The following is a 20,256-nucleotide window of genomic DNA, read 5'->3' as shown; positions in this document are numbered from 1 at the left end:
AACTATGGTAAATTTTTGGTTCCCCATTAATCGGGCCAGGGGGGAAGCATGAGTTTTTAAAAGAAAAAGGCCCCAGAATGGGCCCGGGGGAATCCACACTTTCCTTTTTGGGTATGCTCGGGGGTTAATTCCCTATTGTCAAAAAGAAACCCTATTTTTAAGGGGGGTTTAAAAACCTTTTTAGTACTGAGCCAAAAAGCCCCTACCCTTTTTTCCAAATGGGTTTTTAGAAATAGGGCCGGTGGTCACCGTGTAAAATGAAAAATTTTTGCCCAACCTGTTTTAAAGGGGGTTTGTCAAAAAAATTTAAACGGAGCCGTCTCGTGTTTGGGGGCTGAAACCCGCCTGAAATATAAAAACTTTTTTTTTAGGGGACGGGAAAAATGGCAAAGTTGAAAAAACCCGCTTTTTTCATGATTGGTTATTTAAAAACCGGAAGGTTTGATACGGCCTTATTTGTTTCCTTTTTAAATTTGTCTAGTTGGTTTTTTTTTTAAAGAGGTTTGATTACGGGGCTTTTTTCGGGGCCGGGGAAAAAGATTCCTGACGAAGAACGTTTTTCAAATCTGTAGAAAATCAGAAGCCAAAAACAAAAACACTTTTGAAAACACCCTTTGGAAAATTTTCCAAAGGAAAAGGAGGATTTTTTTAAAGATGTTTTATAATTCCTCCGGGTTTTTTCTTTGGTTGTTTTAATTTAAATTTGTCATTTTAAAATGTTTTGCTTAAAACACGTGACAACACATTTAAACCTTGATAGGGAGGCACTGAGGTTTGTTATTTCAAATTTTGTCTTAAAAGAAGGAGGAAAAAGTCATTGCGGGCCCTTGGGAGATAAATTCAGAGGGTTACTGGCCCTGGGGGTTTTTTAAATTAAATCAAGGGAAAAAAAAACAAAGCATGTGAAGTTTTTATTGTTTCTAAAAAATTTAAAGGAAAAAGGCCCTCCTTGCATTCCTCACCCCAAAATTTAAAAATGGAAGTCTTTTCTTTATAGGGGGTTAAAGGGAAACCCAAATTTTTTTTCCCCCCACCCGTTCAGCTTCCTACACTCTTTTTTTTTTTCTGTTTCCCATTGGGAAACTTTTTCTCCAGGGAGATTTTTTTCTTTCCCCAAGAAAATTTTGCCCTTAGCGGGGGGGCCAATGGCATCAAAAAACCTTTGTTTTTTACAGTTAAAATTTAAATTAAAAGTAAGTGACTAAAGAGCCCAGAGAGGGCGGGGGGGTAAGAAAAAAGCTGTATAAAGGGTCACTTTTTTCAGTGATGTACCTTTTCTGATTATTTTTTTTGGGGACATTTTTGGGCACAGAGATGGGCCGTTAAAGAAAACACAGGAATGTCAGAGAGACCCGTCATCACCAAAACCCTTTGGGAAATTTTAAACCCCTTGGAGCCCAATAAAGTCCAAGGTGCCCTTATTGTAGTGGTCTCTGTCCCCTTCTGAGTCAGTCCATTTTCCAAAAACACAACACAGTTCTTTGGTCCCCCGGCCCGGGGGGGTTCAACAGAATGTTAAAACACCCCAATGATTACACAATAAAAGTTAAAAACAGTTATAACAGCATTTCGGGGAAGTCATCAATGAAGGGCAAAATATTTGGGGGCCCTTGATATTAGAAAATGCTTGGGGGGAAAATCTTAATTGAAGAGAAAAAAATTAAAAAGAAAAAAAAAATTTTCCAAAACATTTTTTTCGTCCCCCAGTGGCCCCTTGAGTATTAAAAAAAATACGACCCCCACCCCCTTTTTCTAATTCACTCTATTCTAAACTCAAAAAATGAAGTTAGGGGGAGCTGGGCGATGACAACACAGCACTGTTTTTGGGTTTTAACCAGGTTTAAATTAAAAACTTTAAAAATCAAATTTGTGTTTTATAAATAAAATTTTGATTAAAAATGTTTTTCCTGCCAAGGCCGACTTTAAAAAGGCTAGGGGTGGGGGTTTTTCTTTTTTTGGGACAACCCTGTGCTGACGAGGAAGGGGATGCAAATTTTTGCTTTTTTGGGCGTTAAGTGCTTATTCACCTTTTCTTTTTTCCATCACAACTAAAGGGGGAAAATTGAATCCACGGGGCCCGGGGCTTGTTTTGGAAAAAGTCATTAGCCCTCACTATTCCTGCACCCGGGCCCCGGGCACATATAGAAAAGTGCTTGCAGTTTTTGCACAAAGCGCCTTTCGTCGGGGGGGAAAAGGAGTTTTCTGAATCCGGGGTAGGGTGCGGGGCGTTTTCTTTTCCCCGGGGTTGAGCCAGGGGTGGGGAAGGGGTGTAAAATGTTTGGGGGAAAAAGGGGAAAAGGGTGTGTGGAGACATCAGTAGGGACGCGAAATCCTCAAAAGGGTGGGGGTTTGGGGAAGGGTTTGAGGGGTCTGGGGGGGTGAAAGGGGGGGGATTTTGTGTCTCTGCTCCCCTGGTCTCCATGGCCCCAAATTTTTGCACAGGTGGGGGCTTTGCGGGAACACTCCCACTTTGTTGTTTTCTTCTTTTTGTTTTGTTTGGGTTTGTCTCGTTTTCCTTGGCAGGGGAGCAGTGTGGGGCGCAGAAAATTTACGGGCAGACAGGGAGAGGACCCACTGTAAATCTCGCTCAGGGATTTACAAAACAAATGCTTTTGAAATTCCCTCGATTTTTAAACTTTTGTTCTATGTTGGACCCCCCACGAAATTTTACAAATTTTTAAAATTTGTTTATCGCATCGTGGAGTTTGCAAAAAAATGATTTTAAATGCCCCCCTTTTGTTAATTTAATTCTAAAAAACCCAAAAGGAAAATTTAAAAGGGCCTAGCTTTTTTTGTAAAAGCCAAGGAAAAGGGGAATTCCCTACAACTCTTCATTTTGGCCCCAATTGGAAGACCCCGGATTTAATCACATGGGATGCTAACGCGGGTGATGGCTATGTATTTAAAATGGCGTCATGGGAGCTAGGGCTTCAGGGGACGAATACAGAAATTTTTAACAGTTGCACTATCTAAATTAAACCGTTAAGGTGGGCCTTTAAACTATCACTTTCCAAATTTTTGGGAAATCGGTCCCAAACGGAATGATAAGAAGGGGGGCCCAAACCAGTTCAGTGATTAGGACGATTCTTAATTAAATTTCCTTTAATTTTACAACCGGGAAAACCGTCCCGTAGAAAACCAAAACCCGCCCAAAAATATACAGTCTAGGTAGCAAATTCCGCACCAATTACCCCTTTTCTCATTGTGCTTGAGGCGACTTTTGGGGTTTTTTCAAAATCACTTTATCCCCACACCTTTTGCTATTTGCTTTTTTGCATTATTTTTTGGATTTTAAAACAAAAATTTTTACAGAATTATTTTATGTTATAATTACAATTTTGGAAAATTTAAGTTTTTAAAAAAGGGTTAGAGGTGTGCCCACCACATTTCCTTTGATGTTCTGCTGTTGAAGGTTTTGGGGATGTCACAATTGTGGCATCAAAACTCTGTGATGAAGTTTGGCTTTAAAACACAAAACCTGTTTTACGGAAAAGGACCCCCCCTTTTCCCTTAAAACCCGGTCCTTCGTAAGGGGCCCACCTTGCTGTCACACAGCTAAAAACTCAAAACATTTCTCTAAACGCAATACTCCCAGTAAAAACTACAAAATACTCCCTACCGAAAGAAAATTTTTAAAATTTTCTTAAAAAAAAATTTTTTTTGTGGTATCATGGCAAACCAGCGCACAGCCGAGGCCTGAGAAGGGACCCTTGGGGGCCCAAAAACCAAAAAGGGGGAGCGGGTTTCTCATTGAATGCTGGCCTGGTGGAGGGGGAAAGGGGGAAATCCCCAAGGCTTAGAAAAAGAAAGATCCATCAAAAAAACCCTTGAAGGGCCAAAGACACTAAAGGTTAAGAATTCCCTTCTAAAGGGAAAATTTTGGCCCCAAGACCAAATCTAACGGAGTCAGTCAGCGGGTTGGACCTTCAACGGGTTCAAAAAAGACGGGGAAAAAGAGGGGGGACAGGCCTGGGGGAAAAGGGTCAATTGCATCTTTTTGAAAAATAAGGATCTGACGAAAAAAAAATTGAATCTGTGGGGGAAAAACAAAGCATTTGAAGATGAAAGAAGGGAATTTGAAGATTTGTGGCCGTTGGGAAAAAACCCCATTGTGAACACACCCAAAAGGGTTGTTAAACTAAAAAAATTGGAAAGAGGTTTTTGACAAGGGGGAAAAGGGCCGGGGTCGTTGTGGGGGAACGACCGTTTTAAAGGGAAAGAAAAGGGCCCGCTGCAAACTGAACTCGAGTGGGGGGCCAAGTTAGAAAAAAAACGAGAACGGAGGGATCCAGATGAGGCCGGGTCAGAAAAAAAAGTTTCGCTCTGGAAGACCAGGTGGGCCGAGAGGGTGCAAAGGAGGAGATCCTAATGGGGGGGAAGTTGGAAAGGAAAGAAAAGAAAAATTGGGCCGAGGGGACAGCAAGGTGGCCCCAAAGGGAAAAGGATAAAAGATCCTCCAAAAAGAAAAAACCCCTGAGTTTCAGCCCCCCCATTCTGACAGGGGTGAGAAAAAGAAAGAGAGACGGAGGACGAGTGGCCCCCTCAAGGTGGCTCAATGGGGAAGAAAAATGGAAACCTCCCCTGGAAAAAAAACCGAGCTCCAGGAGTCCCCCAAAAAACCGAAAAGGGGGGAAGGCCAAGTGGGGAAGAAAGGAAAAGAAGGCAGAAAAGGGAAAGGGGAAAAAGACAGAGGAAAGAAAAGGGGAGGGGGAAAAGAGGGAAAAAAGGAAGGAAAATAAAGAGAGAGAGAGAAAAAAAAAAAAGGAAAAGGGAAAGGGGAGAAAGGGGAATTTTTAAAGGGACAAAAAAAGAAAAAAGGGGGAAAAAGAGAGAGAGACAAGAAAGAGGGGAAGAAAAGCAAAAGGGGAGAGAGAGAAGGGGAAAAATAAAAATTTGAAAAGAGAGGGGAAGGGGGGAAATTTGGAACGACTAAAAAAAAGAAGAAAGGAAAAGAAAAAGAGAGAAGGGGGGAATTTTGAATTCCCCCCCTTTTAAACCCTCAACCACCTAAATTTTCCCGAAAGGAAAAAATTGGGGGTTTAAAACCTCTTCATTTCCCCCAAAAAAAAAAAAAACAAAAAAAAAAAAAAAACCCAACAATCATTAAAATTTTATCTACGGGGAAACAGAATTTTAAACCCCCTGGTTTTTTATAAATTTCAGGGGGGGCCCCTTTCCGGACCTTGAGCCAGAGGCGAAAAAAGGCTCAGGAGGGGACTTTTTGGGTCAACGTGATTTAAAACCTACGCATCAGGAGCTAAAACAAAAAAAAAAAAAACTTTTAAAATCAGCTCAGACTTTGACAAGACATTTGGGAAAATCTTAAAAAATTTAAATATCTTTTTCCCAAATGGGAAAACCAAAATTTTGACGTACCCCAAGTATTTTTTTTCAGTTTTTTTATTTTACTATTTATTTTTGGGGCCCAACTTTTGCCCTTTTTTACTCGGGGAGAGGAAAGGGAAAATTTACTTTGCGGGAAAATGATGTTTGGTTGTAATGGGAGGGTCGGGGTTTTTAACCCATTAAACTTTTCCCCTCTTATTGCTTTTTTAAATTTTCCCGGGTTTCCCTTGTCGGGTTTTCCCAAAAAAAAAAAAAGTTTGGTTTAAGGGTCAAAACTAATTTTTAGTTATTTTTTTAAAGTCCCCCCGCCCTTTTTGCTTGTGCCCATGCTTACGCCCCAAAATTTTATCTTTTAGTAAACCTTTGGGCCAAACCTGTTTCATTGTTAAAGGTTTTGGGGGTTTTTACCCCAGGGGTGAACTGTTGGGTCCCCCCTTTTTGAAGCTTTTTGGGGCCTTTTTGACCTCCCCTTATCCAGGAACCTGCTGGGGAACTGCTGCGAACCCCAGAAAAATTCCCCCAAAAGGAAATTTGGAAATAAAAAAAACAAAAATACAACTGGAACATTTTCCCTAGGGACAATTTCTGTAAAAAAAACGGGAAAACCAAAAACCGTTAGGAAAGAAAATTTTTAGAGTGTGGGTAATTCCCCTTTGGGGGAAATTGACCCGAGGACAGGGGGGTTAACTTTTTTTTTAAAAAAGGTTCCCTTCCCCCTTTTTGAAAAAAAAGGTCGCTTTGAAATGTTTGTACCCAAAAAACCTTTCATAATCAAAAATGAAACTGGTCCCTACTTTTAGGCATGATCTCAAACGCGTTTTGCCAAGTTTTCCCCCAAATTAAATTTCTGTCCCCCTTTTTTTTTGAGTATTAGAGCAAAGATTTCTACGGGGGAAATTTACAGTATGGCTTTCCAACAGGGAATAAATTTTAAAAATCGGGCGGTGAATGACATCGAACAGAGCCCCTGAAAAAAAGCTTCGGGATAAAGAGAGACAAGGGGGAAAGTTTGGGTGTCAAAGGGGGAGTTTTAAATTTTTAAATTTTTAAAGCAGCCCACTTTTTCCCTGATTAAAATTTCATATTTAAAAAATTTTTCTTATTTTAATAGGTCTTTTTTTTGAAAAAGTCTTTGTGCAATTTTTGGAAAACGACATAAAGCCCCAATAGCCCTTAATTTGAAACATTAAAAATTTAGAATGTGCAAGAGTAATAATCTGTGGGTTTTTGGGATGGATTTTTTTTTTTAAATCCCCGTTTTTTTCCCGGACACACACCCCCACTCTTTTTTCCCTAAAACGCAGGATCCGCCCATCGTAGTCTGTGGGTTTCCACTTCCCTTTTTGGGTTAGGCCCTCGCTCGCTTGGAAACCCCCAAACGGAGGTTACTAAAAAAAATTTCCCTTTTGGGATGCCCCAAAGGGGATTTTTTTTCATAGGGAAAACCAAAAAAAAGGCGATTAGGGTTGGTTTAACCCCACGAAAAAAAAATTTTATTAGATATTAATTTCCTTGAAAATGTTTAAAGGGGGGAAAAAATTTCCGGACTTAGACGTGTTAACGATTTTTCGGGAAGCTGAAAAATATAAAGGGAACCCTTTTGTCCATTCAGGTTTTTTTTTTTTTCCCCCCAAAATAAAATGTTTCCCCCCAAACGTTTTTTTGGGGCAAGTAAAAATCTCTCCCTTTTCTTCCTTTTGGGGCATTTTATTAAATTTTATGCATTTGAAAACAAATTGAAGTGTTTTTGAAATAGTATTGGGGTAAAATTTGGGAATTTCCACTGTGTTTCCTCAGAATCCATTCCTTTAATTTTAGTTAAAAATTAAATTTCGTTTTTTCCAAACTCAAAAATTTAGGTTTTTTCCTAAAAATGAGGTTTTTTGACCATAAATTCAAAAAAAACCGTAAAATCAGTTAAAAAGTTGGGGTTTTAAAGGGGGGTTAACTTCAAAAAAGGACAATTAAAAAAAAGGGGAAAACCCGGGGAGAAAATTTAAAAAAAAAGTTTTTGTTTTCTTTTTGAGGGGAAGCCAACACAAGGACTAAACTCGAGGGGGGACAGAGTGTAGGCCGGGGACCCCAAAATGCAACTTCAATAAATTCAAATAACGCAATGATAAAGAAACAAAAATTTAAAACCCCCAAAAATTTTAAAAAAAAGGGACAAACATTGAAAAAATTGCCCAAAATTTTTAAAAAAGGGGGAAAAAAAAACGTAAGAAAAACATCAAAAAAAAAGTTTGTTTTTTCCTTTTTGACGGGAAGACCAAAACGAGGGGTTTAAAACACAGCTCTGGCTGCAGAGACTGTTAATCCGGGGTGTGGGCTGCGGGCCCCCTGTTGGTCCCCACACACAAACAAAACCCACCCACAACCCCACAAACGGGCACACCACCCCACACAACAACACCAGACAAACACACGGACAAACCCACAACCCCACACACACACCCGAATACCCGAGGGCACACACTCTTGGGAGACGCACAAAACACCAATGGGCCCACAAAACACACCCCACCACCGGGGCAAAAAGGACAGGCCCCCCCCAACAACACACACGGGCCCCACACAGACAAAAAACCCCCGGCAAAACACAAAAAAAGGACCCCCCCACACCCCCCACACACAAAAACTTTAAAAACCCCCCACACCACCCCAAAAACACCAAAGGGAAAAAAACACACACATAACCCCAACACACAGAACCCCAAAAAGAGACCCACACCACCCAAACTGGGCACAAAAACACAAACAAAAGAAAAAACACGGGCACCCCACAAACACAAAAACACCGGGGCACACCCCATTTGGGGGGGCACATACACACACACACAAAAATTGGGCCAAAATACACCGGGGCACAGGGGCAAGGAAACCAACAAAGGACACATGGACCTGGACACACACACACCACACAACACACACACGCGGCAAACACACGGACCACACCACACACGAAAAACGAGGGGCACACACTTTTGGGGACACGCACAAAACACACACACCGAAAAACAACACCAAAATCGGACACACACAACACAACCCACACAGGACATGGGCACACCCACAGACACACACACCACGCCCCACACAAGGGGCACACAACCGGGCACCCCCACGGACAGGGGGCACCCACAACCCGGGTACAAAGAGGACCACCCTCACGGGGCACACACACACACAGGGCACACACGGCCGCGCACACCCCCGGGCCCACACACACAACACCCGACCACAGCGGAAAACATACAACACACACACACACGGACCCCCCAAACACCCCAAAACCCTGGACAACAAAACACAAACCCAAAAAGGAAACACAGGAAAACACACACATGGGCACACAGAAAACACACAAACCTTTGTGATGAAAGATTGGGAAATATCCCCCCTTTTTCCCAAAAAGGTTTCAAAGAAACTTGAGGATTTATTTGGGAAAAGCCGGGGGCCAAAGGGAAAGGTTTACCGGGTTTGGGTGCCGCTCCTGTCTCCAGCTTACAGGAAATGATGCGGGGGGTTCAGTGTGTGCAAACGGTCCTTCTTTGGGGAAAAGAAAAAAGGGGTTTTTGATCCCCGGGAGTTTTTACCCCCAGGGCGGGGGGGGGCCAATCTTCCCCCCCCCCCCCCTCCCTACCTGCGGGAAAAGAAACCATGAACATGTTTTTTAAAAGGGTGATAGTATTTGGGAAAATTTCAGGGTTTTTTCACCCTCAAAAAAGGGTTTTTTTTTTTAAAAGGGTTTCTTTCATCCAAAAGGGGAAAAAAAAAATGGCAAAAAATCATTTGGCCCTTTAACCCGTAAGACTGAAAGTCCTGAGTCTTTTATTTTGTTTTATCTCTTTGGGTTAAAACACAAAAGGCACCTTTAAAAATTCCTTAAAAAAACCAAAACGTTTTTCTATAAACCCAAAATTTTTTTTCAAATTTCCCCCCAAAAAACATGGGTTTTTCCCCCAAAGCTCTTTTGGGAAGTACAAAACTCTACTTTTTTACTTTTTGGGGGTCCCTTTTCCCAAATTTTTTGCTTTTTAAAAAAAAATTGAGTGTTTTTTTAAATTTTTATAGTAAAATTGAATATTTCCCTTTTGTGATTTCCCCCAAAAATCCCTTCCAAATTTTTGTCAAATAAATTTTAAATTTTTGCTTTTCTAACCAAAATTAGGATACCTTTTCCCCATAAAGGGGGTTTTTGACCGTAAATTCCAAAAATAACTTAAAAACCCAAAGTTTTAGTTTTGTTTCCTACTTGAAAAAGTAAAAATAAAGGGGCCCCCAAATTTTTGAAAAAAAAAGGGCAAAAAATTAAGAAAAAAATTAAAAATATCGTGGAAAAAAGTCAAAAAAAAGTGCGATTTTAATTTTGACGAAAAGGACACCCAGGGGTTTTAGTTCAGTACTGGGGTAAATGTACTTATAACAGCCTTGGTTTTTAAAAAACCCCCCTTAAAATTAAAAGGGCGGGGAATTTCAGATATCTTGATAATTCTCCCTTTTAAAAAAGGGGATTTGGAAAGTACAGGGGCTTGAGAAAATTTACACCCCCCTGCTAAATTTTATTAAAAAAAGGAAAAAAAAAACCCATCTCTTTGGAATTTTTCTTAAATGCCCTTTAATTAAAAAAAAAAAGGTCCCGATTATTTGGGAAAGAAAATGTTCGGAAATAAAAATGTTTTTTTCCCTTTAAAATATAAACCCCCCTTTTTTTTAAAAAACCCCGGGGCAAAGTAACACCCCCCCATGTTAAATACAGGGGGGTAAGTATAATAGAAAAGTAAACTGGGTCCAAAAACCCTTCCGTGGTTAAAGACCGATTCTTTAAATTTAAATCCTTTTTAACGGGTTTTCAAACCCGGGAAAAGTCCCGTATTTAAAGCCTTTACACTAATTAAACCTTTCCATTGTAGCTGGGGCGACTTTGGGTTTTTTGGCAAAAACCATTTGATCCCACAGCTTATTTGCCATTTGGGTTTTAATTTCCCAAAATTCTTTGGAGTTAACGAATTTAAGGGTTCCCTTGTTAGGGAAAATAAAAGTATGTTTTTGTCCCAATTTAAAAAAAGATTAAAGTTTAAAGGGGTCCCCACGATGCAAATAAAGTCATGGGTTTTATTTTTTAAAAAGGGCTTTATTGTGAAGGGTTATATTATCGTTTTTAAATTTATTTTTTTGGAGAATATTAAGATTTTTAAAAAGGGGTTAGAATGTTTGACACCCCACTTCCCTTTTATGATTCTCGGGTTTCCGTGGAGGTAGGGCACAAGGGTGGGAATCACCGTCCTGTGATGACTTTTTGTGGTTTGAACAAGGCCTTACTTTCTGAGAGGGCACACCACCTTTCACTTTAACCTGTCCTTCAGTAAAGACACACTTTTCTGTCCCAGAGCTCAAAACCCCAAAAAAATTTTCCCAAAGGGAATAATAACAGTACTACACAAAAAACTCCCCACTGCAAGAAATATTGTTAAAATATCTTCTCGGCGGCGCTACAGAACCCCGGCGCCAAAACCCAAAAGATTCAGGAACATTTTTTACCCCCAAAACCAAACTCTCTGATGACCCCCTGACTACTTTACCCACCGTTTCAGGGGCAGGTTTTGGCCAAAACCCAGTAACCCCCGTCTCTGCAGCACGTTATTATTCCCCCTTTTTTAGTATTTTCCCTTCCCATTTTCACATTTTTCACTCATTATTTTTTTTATTCTCATTTCATTTTATTTTTCAGAAATGTTCAATGGTCATTTCTTTCTATTGGGTAAATAAAAATAACTATTTAACCCAGTCCCTTTCCCCAGCCCCCCAAAAAAATTTTTTTGATTTCTTTATTGCACTCATGCCTCTATAGGGTTTTTTCTTTATTGCCCCCTCATGTTCCCCTATTTTTTCTGTTTAGAGTATGTTTATTTTGTGTATATTAGTGTGTATATTTCTGTTTTTGGTTTATAAGTTGTTAAACACAGTGTGAGTTTAAAAATGCCCAAAGGGCAAATTCCTCGTTTTGTGTCCTCATCCCGGCGAAAACGGGTTTTGATTTGATTTTGATTCTGAAGAAAATTTTTTTGGTTCTATAAAGGGCACCCCGCAGAGCTCGAGGACCTGGAAAAACCCTTCTGGAGGCCAAAAAAAAAGGCGGAGTGGTCCCCAGTGAAGCGGGTGGTGGAGGGGGAAGGGGGGGAAAAACCCCAAGGCTCTAAAAAAGGGGAAAATTCCGGGCCAAAAAAAAAGATTTAAAGGACCGGAAATTCAAAGGGTGAAGAGACACCCTTCTCCAAAGGAAAAGGGGGGCCAAAGAAAAAGACCCAAATTCCCCACGGGGGTCATCAGACCCCCTGGAGCTTTAAAGTGGTTTTAATGGGGAAGGGAAAAAAGAAGGGGACAGTCCCCCCGGGCAGGCATGATTTTGAAAAAAAAGGATCTACGGAAAAAAAAAGAATTTATGAGGGAAACGAAGGGTTTTAAATGAAAATAGGGGTTTTTATAGAGTTAGTGCGCGTTTTTAAAAAGCTCCATTGTGAACAGCAGCAGGAAGTTGTTGAGCTAAAAAATTTAGCAAGAGGTCTTTGGGCAAGGGAATAAGGCCCGGGGTTTTTGGGGGAAAAAACAAGGATATTAACGGAAGAAGGCGCTGCAAAGGGGGACGTCGGGGTGTGGGGCCAAGTTAGAAAAGAAAGGGGAACGGGGTGATCCCCAAATGAGGCCGAGTGGCAGGGGAAAAATGTCGGCCCCCTGGAAGACCAGGTGGGGGGCCAAAAAGGGGGCAAAGGAGGGGATCTCTGAGGGTAGAAGGGTTGGGAAAGGAAGGGGAAAGAATTCCCAGTGGGGCCGCAAGGGGGCTCAAAAGGGGGGAAGAGATAAGATCCCCCAAAAAAAACCTGAGCCCCAGCCCCCAGTCTGACAGAGCAGAAAAGAAAAGAGAGAGGGGCGGAGGAACAGTGGCACCCCAAGGGGGCTCGAAAGAGGGAAAAAAGGGGGAAACCCCACCGGGGAAAAAAACCCAGCCCAAGGGGCTCCCCAGAAAACCGCAAGGAGAAGGGAAAACTAGAAAAAAGGAAAAAAAGGCAGAGAAAAAAGATTTAAAAAGGGCAAGGAAAAAAAAGGAGGAGATGGAGAAGAGAGACCAAAAAAGAGGGAAGGAAACAAGGGGAGAGAAAAAATTTAAAAGGAAAGGGGAAGAGAGAGAAAAGGAAAATTTAAACGACTGAAAAAAAAAGGGAAAGGAGAAGGAGAAGAGAGACAAAAAAGAGAGGGAAGGAACAGAGAGAGAAAAAAAGTGAAAATGGAAAAAGAGAAAATAGAAGGGGGGAATTTAAAAGATTAAAAAAGAAGCAAGGGGAAGGAGAAAAGGGGCAAAGAGGGGGGGAGGGAAATTTAATTCCCCACCTATTTCCCTCAACCACCCAATTTAACGCAAGGACAACATGAGGGTTTAAAAACCCCTTTAGTTTTCAAACAAAAAACAAAAAAAAAAAACCCAAACCCAAAAAAATTTAATTTTTTACAGAAAAAAGAATCTTAAACCCCTGGGATTTTAAACTTCAGGAGGGGCCTTTTGGCCCCTTTTTGCCAGAGGGGAAAAAAGGGCCGGATGGAACATTGGGAAACAAAGTGCCAAACCCACAGCCCAGGCAGGGAAATCACAAGGAAAAAAAAAAGTTTTAAATTCCGCTCAGACTTTGACAAGACCTTGGAAAAAACTTATAAAAATTTTTAAAATTATCTTTGTTTAGAGTGGGTAACAAAAACTTTTTACTGTATCAAAATAATTTTTTTGATATTTTTATTTAACCCTTTTCTATTTATTTTTTTGGGGAACTTTTTTACTTTTTTTTTCAGGGGGAGGTAAACGAAAAACTTTGCAGGGTTTAAATTTTTTTTTTTGGGTTTTGGGGGGTTTGTATGGAGGGGGGGTGGTTTAACATTAAACTCTTTCCCCGTATTGCTTTTTTTATATTCCCCGGTTTTTTGTTCAGGGTTTTTCCAAAAAAAAAAAATTTGGGCCCCAGTAAAAAACTAACTTTAGTTTTGTTTTTTTTAAAGTCCCTCCGCCCTTTTGTATGCTAGTCATCAGTGGCGCTCCAAATTATTTTTAGTAAACCCCTTTTTGCACAAACCATTTCTTTAAAAGGGTTGGGGGTTTAGTGTTGACCCCCGGTGAGACTTAGTAAAGTCTCTGCTGGGGTCCCAGCCTTCTATTTTTTAAAAAAGTTGATTTTGATGCCTCATAAAGAGTTGTGCTTTAAAAAGGATTTAATATCTTTTCCCTTTTTTTTCTTTCTGTTTCACGCGTGTCCCGGTTTTTTGCAAATTTTATTTGGATGGGGGCTAAATGTGTTGTAAAACCCGCTGCCAAAACCCGGGTTTAAAACCTATGGGATTTCTGTGGACCGGGGTCCCCCCCACCCAAAAAGGGAAGGGAAAACCCCTTTATGTCAAGGGTTTTCACTGACCGTATCCCTTTTTAAAAATTCTTTTTTGCAAACAGTAAAAATTTGGGGGAAAGTCTGTTAAATTTCGAGGGAAACTGGGCCACAAAAGAAAGAAATTTCCCTTCCCGGGCGGTGTTGGAAAACCCCCGTCATAAATTAAAAATTTGCCCTTATTTAGGAAAAAAGGCTATTTCCTGCCATGGAACTCATTCAAAATGGTGCCCTTTTGTACTATTTTTGATGTGTGTGTGTCTTCTCTCTCTTCTCCTTTTAGGGCACAAAAAGTCATTGGGCCCTTTACCCCCTGCATTTTAAATTGGGAAGAAAAAGGGTTGTCAAACTAAAAATAGGTTCATCTTTTTTCAAAGGCATGTGCCAAAAAACCTACCATAAATGAAAATGGGCCATATTTTTATTTACTTTTTTTTTGGGAGTTTCCCCACCACACAGGAAAAACCCCCGGGCGCCCAGAGCTGGGGGGCAACCCCAAACTCCCGTCCCCTTCAGTTGGGAAAAGGGGGGAACCCGACTCCCCCCGGGTTTTCCCGGGGGATCCCCGATTTGGCGACCCGTCCCCGGCTGGGTCGTCCCCGAAAGGGCCCCGGTTTTTCCCCTGTGATGACAGACCCGAAAATTGGGAAAAAAATTTCTGACCAAAAAAAAGCCGAAAGGTCGCAAACCTTCCCCGCAGGGGTCAAAAACCCGAAAGGACTTTCCCCACCAATGAATTACAAAAAAGGGCCAGATTTGCCTCCATCGGGTGGGGAAACCCCGGGCCTTTGGTGGCAGACTTCCTCAGGCCCTTTTAGACCCTGTGGTGGCCCCCCTTTCCCTCCTGCCCTTTAAACCTTTTAAATTTTAACATTTTAAAATTTGGATTTAAAATATTTAAAAAAAATTTTCCCCGTTGGGCAATTTTTGAAATGGCCCAAAAATTTACCCTCAAAATTTTGTACCGTTTTTTTTTAAATTTTTTAAAGTAAAGGGGGCAAAAGTTGCTGTTTTTTTCAATATAGCCCTTTTCAAAAGGAAACCCCCGGATGAGTGGGGTAAAAGGCGGGGGTAATGGAGCTTGGCCCTTAAAAATCTTTTCAAAAGCTGTTTAAAAAACCTTTAACCGTTTTAAACCCCTTTGCAGGAAAAAATCCCCCGGCCCTTTTAAGGGGTTCTAAAAGATCTATTTTTTTGTGCTTTTGAGCATGGGTCTCTTTGGGGCCCCAAAAACCCCCGGCTTTTAAAATTTGGGGTTTGGGGAAGCCCCTGCAAAAGGGGTGGCATTCCGGACGTTGCCTTTTAAACCCAAAGGGCCTTAAAGGTGGGAAAAAAGTTTCAAGGGGGGGTCCTTTTTGGCCTCCGGCACCTGGTTTCACACTGGGGTTCCGAGTTTAACAAGGGGTGGGGCCCGGGGGAGGATCAGCCCTTTTTCTTTTGGGTCAGGTAGGAGTTTTGGGGGCCCTGAGCTTTTTTGGGTTTTGCATGCATACTGTGGTTTTGGGCTTTTAACTTTGTGGCGAGGGGGTAATGAGAGACTTGGAGCACATGGCATTTCCCCCAGGCTGTTTAAAAACCCCCCCTTCCCCGAGACCGGGTTTAGAAATTTCCCTTTTAACCCAGCACCCTCCTTAGTTTATTTGTTTTGATATTTCCTTTTTTAAAATACTGACAACCCTGCACCTTCCCTTTTCATTGCATCCATACACTCTCAGACATACTGTACTGAAACCATACCTCATCGCCGTCATGTTTGCATTATTATGTAGTAAATTTACTTTATTATTCTTAAGTTGATTGGTGCATCTCCCTATTTTTTGTGGCCTGTGAGCTGGTCGTAACCAGAGAGAAGGGGAAATTCTTTCTTTGGACTTACAACAAGCTCAAGCAGCACAATGGCAGAAATAAATACAAACTAATAATAATAATTTTAAACCTGCTATTTTTTTTAAATTGTTTTGTATTTTGTTGCGTATGACTCTGCGATTACAACTCAGGCTGCTGATGGCTGAGGACGTTTTGATGCTGCTGTTCTTTAGCCTGTGGCCCTCATCGCAAATTATAAGACCAAACTCCACTTTTTGTACCTAGAAGTACAACAAAATAATACTACAACAAAACAAAAAGATGATATAATATATACCAAATTAACTGAACAACAGGTGTAAAAGCACCCTCACCTTGTCACACATACATATCCACCAGGTGGTGCTGTGCACATTTGTGTAATTCTCCCCTGCAACTTCTCCCTCTCTACTGTGTCCAGGCCATGGCTCGAGTGTGGAGAGATGGACAGAAGAAGACTGTGCACATCTATCGTCTTCTCACTGCAGGTCAGAAAAGACAAACACACTGAAGGAGAATGGTTTGCATATCATGAACTACCAGACTGATGTGAATCTTTGTCTTGGTGTGTGTTTTTTTTGCAGGCACTATTGAGGAGCGTATATTTCAGAGACAGGTGTCCAAACAGGGGCTTTCTGGGACAGTGGTTGACCTTGGCAAAAAGGTGGAACACACTAGCTTCTCCACCAGTGAACTGCGAGATCTTTTTAGCCTGACAGACACGCTCTCTCTAACACACGACCTGCTGAACTGCGGCTGCAACATGGACGGCTCAGTCCAGGGTGGGCACACAGGCGACGCCCCATACACATTGACACAAGTATTTGACTTTATTGAGACTTGTTAACCCGCTTTTTTCTTTTTTATTAGCTGTTGTAGAGGACGACGAGCAGGTTTCTGAAAGGCCGTGCCAGCTAGGTCGTCAAGGTGACCGTGGAGGGGTGCAGCAGAAGCATCTCAGCATGTCCGAGCTGATGCAGTGGAGACATTTCTCTGGTGACACACACACCTTCTCAGATCCTTACCTCGATCACTCACGAAACCACATCACCTTCGCCTTTCAGACCACAATGTCTCACACAGCTCTGTAAACAAACACACGCTAAATTACACTGAAGATGACGCTCACACACACACACACACAGACTTGTTACAACATTTGACTAAACACTCAACAGTGCTGCCAACAACCGCAATAAGCGACATTTGTAAGATTCTATGTCTTGTCTTTGTTTTCTTTATTTATTCAAAGAAATTTACTGTTAACTTCATCAAATCAAATCAATTTCAAAATAAATGTGTCATAGGCTTTTAAGGAGGTGAACATTTGTTTGTCACTAAAAAAATTCTTTGTGGAGAAAGCACAGCATTTTGGTGCATGTCTGAATGAGGCAGATTGGAAGTGTTTGTGTGCCAGGCATGTTTTATATCCACACACTGTAGATAAGAATACAAGTAAGGTGCTCCTGTGTCCATCTAGAGTAACATCTACTGTGTAAATTAGAGGATTTATGTTGTACCGAGACATGTTTAGGTGACACAGACCCTGGGTGGTATGGAAAGAATGTGTGTATAACCATCCATTGAAAATAATCTAGTTCATGGCTATCTGTGCAGTGAGTATGTCATCTGGAACTGAATCATCTGAAGAATGAAGGGCAAAACAGTCTTTAATCTGAATTTTTGTACTATAATATCTCAGTTTATCTGATGTAGTGTCTGTAGTGTCCACTTCTTGTTGAAGTGCCAGCAGTTTTTTTCATGTGGAACATAGTCTGATCTGTTCAGTCTGTTATTTTAGACACCAGTTTGTTCATGCTTTTCAACACAAAACTGCTGCGTGGGAGTTATGTACAGTGGTTGTATTTGCATGCGAGCCCTGAATTAACATTTGATCTGTGCTCAGGTCTGTCAGATTGACTGAACTCCAATACGATGCGTCTATACATAAACAGGGTAATTATTGTTGTTTAGATGCTCACCACTCTTCGTGATCGTTAAGCAACTTTGTTGTGTAATAAATGGGTCTCTTGGGTGGTTCAGCTTTACCTTTATGCATTTGACAGTTGTAGCTCTGCAGGCAGTCAGTTGTGTGGCGTGCTGGAAGCAGCATGGTGATTATGCAGACACCTGCTGATTCTCTGTGGCCACAGTGTGAATTAAAACTTTTGTAGCCGATCCAATACCAGAAGTCAAAGTTTACATATACCATTTATTTCTTATGAAGTCTGTTGAGGCACTGTTGATTCCAATGCAGGCGTCCAGATGCTCATCAGTTAGAGCTTACGGCCATGTTAGCAGCTCCATAGTTGTTGAGGTATTATAGTCTGGACCAAAGTGATGGGTTGACCAACAGACAGACATTTACATCGAGCCATGCCACTAGCATGTCTTAAAATGGACAATAAACAGTCCAGACAAGGAAACAGATTAGACAGACTTCTTGACAGAAACCAGTGGTGGCATAGCTACTGTCACCCGAGCAACGGCCCTGGCCTTGCTTGGGCAACGATAGATACAGTTTGTTGGTGTTGGACACGTGTCAGGTGAGTGACGAGTGTCACTCCTCCAAATGTAATATTGATCTAAATCACTCCTCCAACAGTCCAACAGGCCATGTGCTGGTTTGTGCATGAGGTGGAATTTGTCTGTCTATCTGTGTAAAGCTCTTACTACCCGCTGCTGGCCACATTTCCAATCCCTCTATTAAGCCGTGCGTTCAAGCCAAACAGCCCAAAGACCTGGCGTATGGATTGAATAAATGACTTTCCACTGCTGGAAGGGGAGAAAGAGATACAGTTGTTTTGAGGGAGAGGCTGAATCACAGATTGAAAGTGTATGCCCTGGGATCCCAGGACCTCTGTGGAAGATCTGAATGTATTGTAGAGACCGAATGGCCAAGGAAATCAGATTCTGGTATTTACCCACACTGAGGTCACAATTCTCATATGCCATTTAACATTCACCCTGGAATTATTGCTGTTTAAGCTGCACGTGTTTCTGCAGGAGATTTAGATACTGGTGCATGACTGGAAGTCTGTACTTCACAGGCCTTGAGCAGCCCTGCTCTTTTTGTACATTAGGGCTTCAAGATGTAGTCAGCAAGGTTGAAGGCACCTGACTGCATACATGGGACATAAAAGTTCTATTTTAACCTCATTGGTCCACAGAACTTGTTTCCACAATGCATCAGGCTTGTCTATATGTTGATTTGCAAACTTCAAACGCTGATTTTTGTGGCGAGGATATAGAAGAGGTTTTCTTCTGATGACTCTTCCATGAAGACCATATTTGTACAAGTATCTCTTTATAGTGGAATGGTGTGGCACAACTCCAGTGTCTGCCAGGTCTTTCTGGATGGATCGTCCAGTCAAACGTGGGTTTGGACTTGCTTTTCCCACAATCCTGCGAGCTGTTCTGTCTGATATTTTTCTTGGTCTTCCAGACCTTGCTTTAACTTCCACTGTTCCTGAAGACTGCTATTTCTTAATTACATTCCGAACAGAGGATATTGGCATCTGAAAACCCTTTGCTATCTTCTTATAGCCTTCTCCTGCTTTGTGAGCGTCAGCTATTTATTTATACTATTTATTTTCAGTTTCAGTTTTCTTGACAACTGCTTAGAAGAACACATCATGGTGCTGATTTGTTGGGGCGAGGTCAGATGAGTCTGGGCATTTAAATCCTTAAGAGTGACATCACCTGGTCTTTCCAGACGATGATTGAGAACAATCCATGACGCTGTCAGGTCTCAGCTTTCCAAAGGGGCGGTGCATGCTATCAACTCTGCAGGGGGCCCAAACTTTTGCAGACAGCAATTTTTTGTTTCCGTTATTTTGAAAGTGTAAATGATGGAAATAAAATCTAACTTTTTGTGACATATTATATGAATGTCTGATCAGTCGTTTAATGCCTTTTGGAGATTTTTCCATCTTTTCTTGGCTTCTTTATGTGCTTATCCAAATTAACAGGAGACATTTCAAATTGGTTGGAAGTATAATGTTTGAGGTACACATGTTCATTTCACATCTTTGTGTTGACAAAGACTACACACCGTCTAAGATCGTTTTCCTTTTATTCAGTTTCTCTTTATCTCACTCCTTTGACATATATTTAATGGTTCCAGCTTCTCAAATGTTAGAACTTGTTGGTCGAACAAAAGAAAACAATTTGGGGATGTCACCTTAGGCTCTTCTTTCCATATTTTATAGACCAAATGATTCATTAAGTATTCTAGATATATTCATAATTAAATTATTTTCTTTTAATATTTTTTTGATGTAACTGAGGCAGAGTAAGGCTTGGTGTTGGTATGTTTTTAAGAATTGCATAAGTGCACAGCGAAAAGACATGTGGCCTGGTCTGTACTAGTTGGTCTGTTATCATCAGTTGACAAATTGGTCATCAATATGTGCAATCTGTTGCCTGAAATGTGCACCAACTACAGAATGCTGAATAAAGTAAATAAACATTACATTACATTTCATTTAGCAGACGCTTTCATCCAAAGCGACATACAATTGCTATATACTGTATCAGAGATCGCACACCTCTGGTGCAACTAGGGGTTAAGGATCTTGCTCAGGGACACACTTGTAGATGTATCGCAATGGGAATCAAACAGTATATCAGTGTATTGACT

At 41.1% G+C, this 20,256-nt stretch overlaps 1 protein-coding gene across 1 annotated transcript in view; it reads left to right on the top strand.

Moving 5' to 3' along the window:
• The window catches only part of rad54b (RAD54 homolog B), a 40,474-nt gene extending 23,186 nt beyond the window's left edge, over positions 1-17,288 (top strand). Inside the window, 3 exon segments of the mRNA XM_032519456.1 lie at positions 16,036-16,102; positions 16,199-16,396; positions 16,485-17,288. Coding sequence (XP_032375347.1) covers positions 16,036-16,102; positions 16,199-16,396; positions 16,485-16,705 — 486 coding nt within the window. The 3' untranslated portion in view covers positions 16,706-17,288.
• The last annotated feature ends 2,968 nt before the right edge of the window (positions 17,289-20,256 follow it).

This window comes from Etheostoma spectabile, chromosome 6 (genome assembly GCF_008692095.1).
Source record: "Etheostoma spectabile isolate EspeVRDwgs_2016 chromosome 6, UIUC_Espe_1.0, whole genome shotgun sequence".
Taxonomy (NCBI): Eukaryota; Metazoa; Chordata; class Actinopteri; order Perciformes; family Percidae; genus Etheostoma; species Etheostoma spectabile.
The sequence above is the reverse complement of the archived record's forward strand: the minus strand, read 5'-3'. Positions and strand labels throughout refer to the sequence as shown.